The sequence below is a fragment of the Chanodichthys erythropterus genome, chromosome 10 (genome assembly GCF_024489055.1).
Source record: "Chanodichthys erythropterus isolate Z2021 chromosome 10, ASM2448905v1, whole genome shotgun sequence".
Taxonomy (NCBI): Eukaryota; Metazoa; Chordata; class Actinopteri; order Cypriniformes; family Xenocyprididae; genus Chanodichthys; species Chanodichthys erythropterus.
Genome location: NC_090230.1, coordinates 49,363,857 through 49,374,418, shown reverse-complemented (window position 1 = coordinate 49,374,418; position 10,562 = coordinate 49,363,857). Strand labels below are relative to the sequence as shown.

The 10,562-nt window shown below is 36.6% G+C and overlaps 1 protein-coding gene across 1 annotated transcript; it reads right to left on the bottom strand.

Moving 5' to 3' along the window:
- Positions 1 to 2,064: 2,064 nt before the first annotated feature.
- On the bottom strand, positions 2,065 to 5,643 carry avd (avidin). Its single transcript, XM_067399391.1, has 4 exons — positions 5,554 to 5,643; positions 5,215 to 5,425; positions 2,320 to 2,440; positions 2,065 to 2,235 (listed from the first exon to the last, which is right to left on the bottom strand). Exons 1-4 carry the CDS (start codon positions 5,641 to 5,643, stop codon positions 2,205 to 2,207), a joined length of 453 nt encoding a protein of 150 aa, XP_067255492.1. The 3' UTR covers positions 2,065 to 2,204.
- Between the last annotated feature and the right edge of the window lie 4,919 nt (positions 5,644 to 10,562).

Sequence of the window (10,562 nt, the reverse complement as noted above, 5' to 3'; positions counted from 1 at the left end):
AGAACTATCCCTTTAACTATTTCCCCACCAACATTTAAAAAAAGAAATACATTTTCTTAAAAAATGCATGGCCCCTAGAATATTTTGTTGTATGAATGTCTGAACATACAATAAAAGAGCAAAGCAAAAAACAACACTTGAATGTGGGTAAGTTTCAAGTTTAAAAAAAAAAAAAAAAAAAAAAAAAAAACATTGTAAACCAAAAGCTGAGAAAAATTGTGTTTTTGTCTGGATCAGATTCAAAACGATGATCAAAACATAGATGGAGTAGATAAAGTCCACACAGTTCCCTTTGTGGTTTCTACTTCATATTCGGAAACATTAGGCAGTTATGATTTACATGCAGTTTAATGTTTAAATGACTGTGTTAGCTTACTTGAGCATAAGAGATGCCTCCATCACTCGTTTCTGCCTTATAACAGTGAAAACATGGATTGCTGGAAAATGTGGGGTGGGGCCCCCCTTGGTTGAAACATTATAGCAATAACAGAAAACACAAAGAAATTTCTTAATTTGAACTTGTGCGTGTACATAACATAGATTTATTATAGATGCACTGACCCAGTGTTTGATTTTAGCACAGATGCACAACAAGATTTGTGACTTAGCTTGTGTAATAATTTAAAGAAAACATTTTAAGAACCATTCTTGCCCTACCAAAGACTCATTTGCACCGTTACGATCACAAATAGTTTATTTAGCATACCTTACTGATACTCATAATAAGATTCTTCTGTAATTTAATGTGCGTGCCTTAATATCTGGCATATCTCATCTATAACCAGCCACCAAAGAACCAGTGTACTTAATATGCTCATGAAGTCTCCTGCCTCAAGAATACAATGATTAATTGGCTACATTAGGGCCCTTTTTGGGATTTATTCAACTAAGTGCCTTTTACATACCAACTGCAGTTTAAAATCTCCCTTTTTTCTGAGAATATATAGCAATAGCTTCAGCTCAGATCCACCAGAGCGCATCACCTCAAGCACACTGTTCTCAATGGGAGTGTGCCGATAGCTGTAATAAGTTGTGCGCTATCTTGACTAATAGGCTGCAGAACCGTTCATGTGAAAGAGACAGAACCAAAAGTGAATAGAAATGAGTCCATTAGGCCATTAAAGTTACTCAATCCTCATTAACACATAGTCCAAACATGCTTAAGGCGATAAAATTGTGAATATCAAGCTTAGGGAATCATAAATTAAAGGCAAGACTTTCAAACCGTATACTTGGTTTTAAAAGATTGAAAAAAAATTGTATTTGTATAGTGCATATACTTACCCAGTGACTCTTCTACACTGTTACTATCATGTTTGGCAATGAATACAGATTGTGATTGTAATTATTACAATTTGAAGATCATATTTTACAGTTTTGTATGTCGATTCAAAGTTGCCATCATCTAAAGTCTTCACATTAATGTAATTTTGATTAAATGGATTATGTAACCTTCTCAAGTCCTGAAGCTGATGAAATGCCCAGCTCAGGTTAGATCAGTTAGGAGAAGGTGGCCTGTAGAGAGAGGTTGAAAAAACTGAACAGTTGTGCAGGTCATTGTATATTCTCCAACTGTGTAAACTGGATGATTTTTTTACTCTAGTTTTCCCATCTCCAAGCGGCATTTGTAACTGCAATGACAAGATCATGCATAATTTAAACTGCATTAGACTACCTGCAGACAAGTTGGAGGTTTGGGTGGCCGAAGGGAGCCGGTGGAGTGCTTGGGAAACCAATTTCTTGATTCTGTTTGATGCTGTATTTTCAATTCCCTTTCTGAACCACTAGAATCACCAAACTCACTCCACTGATCGAGTCAACATTGCTATGTGGACCTGGTTGGGAGGCTCAAACACAGCACCAGTTTACCCTTTAAGGAAAAGAACCTACAATATGAATGGTTAAACTAAAATTAAAATAGTTTAACATTAAAATTACTTTCCCAACACTTAGTATAGAATTAGTATTAAAAGATCAAACAAGTAATGTCAGTCTGAAAGTGAAGAAATATCAGCTGTGTAAAGACTGTCACAAACCATTTAGTGGTTTCTTTTTTGTTCTGTCTTTTATTAAGCTTCAGGGTTTTATACAAGGCTTTTAAATGTCTCAGTAGGTTTAAATACTACAAGCTCAAGCTCCTTGAAAAAGCAACACCTTTAAAGAATTTAAATGACATTGAATCTATTACAGACTTAATTTGAAATTCAAGTCTTGAAAAAAAGATCTTCTCCCAACCTAGAACACAAAAAGAGGGAGACATGGAATCATAGACATTCAATAGGCACTTCAAACAAATCCTCACGTTTACGCACAGCTTACTTGGTACTTCCCCAGTCACCAGCAAAGTTGTCGGCTACACTGCGCAACATCCAGAATGTTTTCATCACTTGTGCACCGTCATGTAAAATAAAGCACTGACCAACCCAAGCAGAACATGAACCTGCAAAAAAAAACAGATTTTGTCACATCATTATAGCATTGTGTTCCTAACCAAAGTGAACAAGATTATACAGAGGTCCCTAGCGCACACACACAAACACAAAAACACCCACTATAACCACAGTTTGATAAATTACCTTAGTTACCAGCAGGAAGTGAGGAACTGACTGAGTCGCCTTCTTAAGCCCTGCTGATAAATGCAGTAGCTGCATTATGCGGTCAAAAAACTAATGATGTCCATTCAAAAGTAACCATGCATCTTAAAATAAAAAAGCAAGGTTTGGCAAATAGTGTGGTTACCATGCTAAGTCATTCTAAATATTATTGTCTGTGTCATTCTGTGGTGTTTTTTTCCGTCTATTTATTTATTTATTTATTTATTTATTTATTCTTTCTTCAAAAATGAAACTCATCTATGCATTAAAACTACTGTGCTCTATTAATTTATCTTGAGTAACAAAATCACCATTAATTAACCATTGGCTGGCATGTTTTCATATCAGTGATGTTGCAACTAATTAAAAGGTAATGGGAAGTAGTAGCACCACTGACAAATTCTGATCAAAGATAATTTAGGATGGGTGAAGGCAAAGGCTAACTCTGTTCCCAATTATTTTTCAATATTAAGTTTTTATATTAATAGATTTTTTATTTGATTAACAACTGACAATTCTTAAAGGGATTGTTCACCCAAAATGGTAAAAAAGTACCCCATGATTTACCCTCAAGCCATCCTAGGTGTATATGACTTTCTTCTTTCAAATACAATCAGAGTTATATTAAATAATGCCATAGCTCTTCTCAGCTTTAAAATGGCAGTGGATAGAGGTTGAGATTTTGAATCCCAAAAAAGTGCAACCATCCATCATAAAAAAAATGTCCAATTTGATGTTTATCTGCTTACCCCCAGGGCATCCAAGATGTAGGAGACTTTATTTCTTCAGTAGAACACAAATGATGATTTTTAACTCCAACCGTTGCCGTCTGTGAGTCAAATAATGCTAGTGGATGGGAACTTCTACTATAAGAGTAAATAAAACTTGCATAGACAAGCCGCAAATTAAACCCTGCGGCTCGTGACGACACATTGATGTCCTAAGACACGAAACGATCGGTTTGTGTGAGAAACAGTACAGTATTTATATCATTTTTTACCTCTAATACACCACTATGTCCAACTGCGTTCAGCACTCGTTTAGTAAGGTCTGATCGTGGTCTGACAGCAGCAGTGATGTCTCGCGTGTATACTTCAATGAGTGCGAGACATCACTGCCACTGTCAGAGCGCGATCAGACCTTACTAAACGAGTGCTGAACGCAGTTGGACATAGTGGTGTATTAAAGTTAAAAAATGATATAAATACGGGTAAGCAGATAAACATCCAATTTTCATTTTTGTGTGAACTATCCCTTTAAGGCAAAGCAATGCATTTGTGTAAGAAAAATATCCATATTTAAAACTTAAAATAACTTAATTAAAATAAAATAACTGACTTCCAGCACACGGCCATAAGCATGACTTGTGCCAAAAGAAAAACGCCCGATGTGATGTAAGAGTAGCATAAGCTTTGCTACTTCTTGCTGTTCAAACAAATAGTGCTGGGCAGCAAACTCGAGCTCGTCTTCTCTTATATCGAAATCCTCTGACATTTCCCTCTAAAAAAAAATTCTCAAATTTAGACTTCTAATTCATGACCGGTGTTTTGTTTTGTTCTCTCCTCTGCACTTCCACATTCGTCAATACGTTATGTGTTGGGTCAGAGCTCACTCTTTCACCATAAATCAATGCAAACGGCCGTCTGTCGGAAGGTAGTTATTTTATTTTTTTTTATTTTAAATATATTTTTCTTACACAAACGCATCACTTTGCTTAAAAAAAAAAAAAAAAAAAAACCTTTATTAACCCACTGGAGCTTTGTGGAAACCTTTTAGGATGGATTGCTGCATTTTTTTGGGCTTCAAAATTTCATCCTCCATTTACTGCCACTATAAAGCTGGGAAGAGCCATGACATTATTTAAAATAACTCTGATTGTATTTGTCTGAAAGAAAAAAGTCATATACACCTAGGATGGCTTGAGAGTGAGGGTAATTATGGGGTAATTTTCGTTTTTGGGTGAACTATCCCTTTAACCGAAAAAGAAAAAAAAAAAAGCCCATACAACCACATTACAATGTGCAAATATTTCTGTTCCCTTTTAGAATAACAGTTTTTGGCCCCATTTCACAGACAGGGCTTAGACTAAGCCAGGATTAGGCCTTAGTTCAATTAGGACATTTAAGTAGCTTTTATAAACGTACCATAGAAAAAAAATATGTCAGTGCAAGTTGCTTTCAGTTAAAACAGCTCAGATATGCATTTTAGTCTGGGACCAGCTCAAGCCTTGTCTGTGAAACCGGGGGATATAGCCTGAGACATATACCCCCAGTTTCACAGACAAGGCTTAAGCTAGTCCCAGACTAAAATGCATGTTTGAGCAGTTTTAACTGAAAGCAACCTGCACTGAAATATCTTAAAATATGTCAGTGCCATTGTTTTGACTCAAGATGCACAAACCAGTAATGTTTTTTTTCTAGTGTAGGTTTAAAAAAGTTACTAAAATATCCTACTTGAAATAAGGCCTAATCCTTGCTTAGGCTAAGCCCTGTCTGTGAAAACGGGCCATTGAGCATTAAAAACATAATAATAAAACATTGAGTACAGTCAAAACAAAATGTTATTGACCAGTAACCCCTAACCAAGTAAATATTGTTGAGGAAATGTGTGGTTACTTTACCTTTCTCCCACAGCACGGAGAATGAAACGGTAGGTTGAGTCCCATCACCAACTATCCCGATGACTCGTGCTGTGCGGTATTCACCAGCGGCGCCGCGCGTGCTCTCCACTGCGGTCTGAAAAACACCTCTGACCTCTGACTCCTCTGCCTTCACATGGAGCGTGGAGCCCAGCTCATTCCGCCAAACGCCGGTAATATTACAAGCGTCGACCTTAGGTAATCAACGATCACTTTCATTACATGCATGAAAAAGTTAATTTTTCAAAACATTAATTAATGCTCTGAATTCGTCTTTTTTTTTTTTTTTTTTTTACAACTCCACACTTAAAAGTCAAATACCTTCATATCCAGCGTTGAGGACTCATTTGCAAGCACTGTTCGAAAGGTTATCAAAGTCATAAAAAGCAAATACCACATTAATGAGCTCATCTTGTTCAAAAACTGTGGGACATAGTGGGTCATATTTCACTCTTCACCATGCCTACGGTAATCTGGAGTTAATTAATTTGCATATGCTGGTAATCCTGTCATTGGTCGCATTTAAATTAGGGTAGGCTATTTCTTTTTCCCTAGTTGGAAACTACTAATTAGAACTACCAGAGGGAGGCAGTGTTGTCTCAGAAGATAAATATTTAAAAAGACTATTTAAGATGACTGATTTATAATGATTTGTTATTTACTGACGATCAAAAAGTTGCACAATATAGCGAAGATCGGGGCTAGTTGTCACACTTTTTACTCAGATGAAAAGCCAATCTCAGGGTACGTTTAGGCTTGTTTTTTTTAAAGTCATTTCTATATGGTCACAAAAATCTATTGGAAAATCTTTTAAACATTTCCATCTATATTTCCCAGTAGTCCAATGAACATAGACCAATAGTGGGGCAAGTTGTCATGTTGGAACCTACCATTAAACATCTTATTTTAGGTTTTTCAGTTGATTTTAAATGGTACAAGTTATGAACAAACAAAATAATTAATTAAACAGAATTGTAAAAGCAAAAATGGCAGGTGACATACAATACAAATGAATGCTCCCAAACTGTAATTATCATCCAATGCCATTGACCTTTTCAATTCCCAGTACATCTGGTATTTTATGTGAGTCTGCCTCAGCTGATTTTAAAGTATATGCTTCCGCTGTATGAGAAAATCTTCCTATTATGACTCAGCAAGCAAACACTGTGCGAAATGACAGGTTACTCCAGGCTTCTGCGTAGCCCCGTGTGCCATTAATGGTTTTTCACTCAACAGCTGCAGAGAGGAAGCAATACTTATGTGGCATTTCAGAGAGCATTATGTTATGTACTCATTATATTCGTTCAGAGTCACTAAAGCTTTTTCTTTCACTTTGTATTTTCTCTTCATTTCATTTTACAGGGAACTGCTACATTCTTCTGTGAGTTTGAATCAGCCAGAGTTTATATAGATGAAACCACCACACATGTGAGAGACAGTAGTGGTCATCTGTCCTGTATTCTTTCTTTTTTAACATGCAATATGGCTGCATAAAAATAGCTGCGCTCCCCTAATATACATATGTACAAGGGTTTTTTGGGAGGCTATAATGCAGAAGATTGATGTGTAAATATTAATAGAAGTTGCAGCTTGTGCCTAGTGTGGCCTGATTTTTTTTTTCTTTTTTCTGTCCCTCTCCTTTTGGAACAGGTGTTTGTATCTCTGTACCTTTGCTTTCTCTCTTTCTTCTCTGAAAGGATTATTGTGTCACTTGGGCAATGGTTGCATCAGTAATCCTTGTCCCATTGGACATCATTGCTAGTTTAACAACAAACCTCAAAATACACAGTAAAAAATCCATCTATCTATTCTCCACCTCTTATACTCAGTATAGGGTTGCATGACACCAAAATAAATCAGAATAATAATAATAAGAAGAAGAAGCAGAAGTAGAAATAAAATTATTTTATAGTTGAGTATATGTCTAAAACAAGTGAAAATGTTTGCTATTATTCAGGATGCTGAAACAAATTTTAATATTTTTACAGTATAAAAGCTTTTATATACAGTACAGTCCAAAAGTTTGGAACCACTAAGATTTTGAATGTTTTTAAAAGAAGTTTCGTCTGCTCACCAAGGCTACATTTATTTAATTAAAAATACAGTAAAAACAGTAATATTGTGAAATATTATTACAATTTAAAATAACTGTTTTCTATTTGAATATATTTCACAAAGTAATTTATTCCTGTGATGGCAAAGCTGATCCTTCAGAAATCATTCTAATATGCTGATCTGCTGCTCAAGAAACATTTAATGTGTACAATTGTACAAAATATTTGTGTACAATATTTTTTTTCAGGATTATTTGATGAATAGAAAGTTCAAAAGAACAGTGTTTATCTGAAATCTAATCTTTTGTAACATTATAAATGTCTTTACTGCCACTTTTGATTGATTTAATGCATCCTTGCTTAAATAAAAGTATTCATTTCTTTAATTTCTTTTCAAAAAAATAAAAATTCTTACTGACCCCAAACTTTTGAACGGTAGTGTATAATGCTACAGAAGCTTTGTATTTCAGATAAATGCTGTTCTTTTGAACTTTCTATTCATCGAGGAATCCTGAAAAAAAAAGTACACAACTGTTTTCAACATTGAAAATAATCATAAATGTTTATTGAGCAGCAGATCAGCATATTAGAATAATTTCTGAAGGATCATGTGACACTGAATACTGAAGTAACAATGCTGAAAATTCAGCTTTGCATCACAGGAATAAATTACTTTGTCAAATATATTTAAATAGTACACAGTTATTTTAAATTGTAATAATATTTCACAATATTACTGTTTTTACTGTATTTTTAATTAAATAAATGTAGCCTTGGTGAGCAGACGAAACTTCTTTTAAAAACATTAAAAATCCTTAAATGAAAATATTAAAGGAATTTTAATGGAAAATCAAAAGTTGATTTTGAAATGACTAATATTATACACCGATCAGGCATAACATTATGACCACTGACAGATGAAGTGAATCACACAGATTATCTCTTCATCACGGCACCTGTTAGAGGGTGGGATATATTAGGCAGCTAGTGAACATTTTGTTCTCAAAGCTGATGTGTTAGAAGCAGGAAAAATGGGCAAGAGTAAGGATTTGAGTGAGTTTGACACGGGACAAATTGTGATGGCTAGACGACTGGGTCAGAGCAGCTCCAAAACCGCAGCAGTGAAGTGTTCCCGGTCTGCAGTGGTCAGCTAGCCTCTGTCCACCGCCGAAAGGGCCAACAGTGGGCACGTGAGCATCATAACTGGACCACGGACCAATGGAAGAAGGTGGCCTGGTCTGATGAATCACATTTTCTTTTACATCATATGGATGGCTGGGTGCGTGTGCGTCGCTTACCTGGGGAGCACATGGCACCAGGATGCACTATGGGAAGAAGGCAAGCCGGCAGAGGCAGTGTGATGCATTTGGCAATGTTCTGCTGGGAATCTTTGGGTCCTGCCATCCACGTAGATGTTACTTTGACACGTACCACCTACCTAAGCATTGTTGCAGACCATGTACATCCTGAAATGGTATTCCCTGGTGGCAGTGGCCTCTTTCAATAGGATAATGCGCCCTGCCATAAAGTAAAAATGGTTCAGGAATGGTTTGAGGAGTACAACAATTTGAGTTTGAGGTGTTGACTTGGCCTCCAAATTCCCCAGATTGAGCATGTGTGGGATGTGCTGAACAAACAACTTGGTGCCAGATACCACAGCACACCTTCAGGGGTCTAGTGGAGTCCATGCCTCGACGGGTCAGGGCTGTTTTGTCAGCAAAAGGGGGACCAACACAAAGGAGGTCATATTGTCGTAGAGACTTGAACTCCTAAAATGTTCATCATAGGCTTCGTAAGTGTTATATCATTGTAATACATGGCTCAAGATGAATAAAACGCATGGATTCGGGTATTTTTTTTTTTTTTTTTTTTAACTTTTGCAAACAAGTCCTAGGTTTTTCGCCCAATCGGAACCAAACCAGTGCAGAAAGATTCTCTGGTGTCTGATTGTCAATAATTATCAAAAAAGTGTAAATTTCCATTCATGTCCGTGACGGGACACCAAAATGTTTGAAGTTAGCATGGCCACTTTTACTAACACGGCTATCATTCTTGAACGGAATGAGATGATTTCACCAAACTTGGTACACCAATGTACATGTGGCCGTGTAAAAAAGGACATACAGTAGCAAGTGGCCACTTGGTGGTGCTATAAAATGAAAAAACAAACAAACATGAAAATGGCTATAGCTACACAACAGTCCGATTGACTTGAAAACTGGCAAGCAGTGTCTTTGTTCAAGGTGCTGTGATTGACTATGAGGACATTTACATATCTTAAAAAAATCTATTGGCAGTCAGACAAGGTTAATGGAGGCTGATCGGAATTAAACTAGCTTGGCCTGTTAGACTCATGGTCCTAGAGGCCTGTGAGAAATTCGAAAGAAATCGGCCACTGGGGGGCACCTTCCTGTTTTTCATGTGCCTAAAGCAGGGATGGACAACTCCGGTCCTGGAGGGCCAGTGTCCAGCAGAGTTTAGCTCCAACCCTAATCAAACACACCTGAACCAGCTAATCAAGGTCTTTAGGATTAGTAGGAAGTTATAGGCAAGTGAGTTTTTATCAGGGATGGAGATAAACTCTGCAGGACACTGGCCCTCCAGGACCGGAGTTGTCCATCCCTGAAAGGATTGTATATCATGTGATTTTTCGCACATACTCTTGATGTTCATACTATATGGTAGAACTCTTCATAAGCAACTGGGCCTCTAGTACCACTGCTGTCAATCAAATCATGCATTAAATAGTTTTTGGCTCAACCTTGATAACTGTGAAAAAGCTTTAAAACATAGTAAATTGCCTGTTTTGGTAGCAAATCTTTTCCATATGATCTAGGTCTGTCTGTCTGTCTATCTATCATGGGAGTTTCCTCTGAGGAGACAAGGGAGGCAGTGCCTCCTCAAAAAAATAGGATGAGAAAATAATCCATATTGCAAATAAAACAACATATTATATTACAAATTATGACATTAATAAGAGCGCAAGTCACTTGCATTTCTAAAGGAACTCTGTCCAACAGCGACACGAATAGACACAGCGAATACTATCTGTGAGGATTTCCAGTCAGGATTTAGACCGTACCATATTACTGAGACTGCTCTCATTAGAGTTACTAATGATTTGCTCTGATCATCAGATCGTGGTTGTATCTCTCTATTAGTGTTACTGATCTTAGTGCTGCATTTGACACTATCGATCACAATATTCTTCTAAATAGACTCGAAAACTATGTTGGCATTAGTGGAATTGCATTGTCATGGTTTAAATCATACTTA

What these genes read in the sequence shown, in the direction of transcription:
- avd (XM_067399391.1), bottom strand. Translation starts at nt 5,643, where the DNA reads ATGAGCTCATTAATGTGGTATTTGCTTTTTATGACTTTGATAACCTTT. An exon ending in CCTCAACGCTGGATATGAAG is followed by an intron (nt 5,426 to 5,553) that starts GTATTTGACTTT and finishes TGATTACCTAAG; the next exon opens with GTCGACGCTTGTAATATTAC. An exon ending in CTCCGTGCTGTGGGAGAAAG is followed by an intron (nt 2,441 to 5,214) that starts GTAAAGTAACCA and finishes TTTTTTTTGCAG; the next exon opens with GTTCATGTTCTGCTTGGGTT.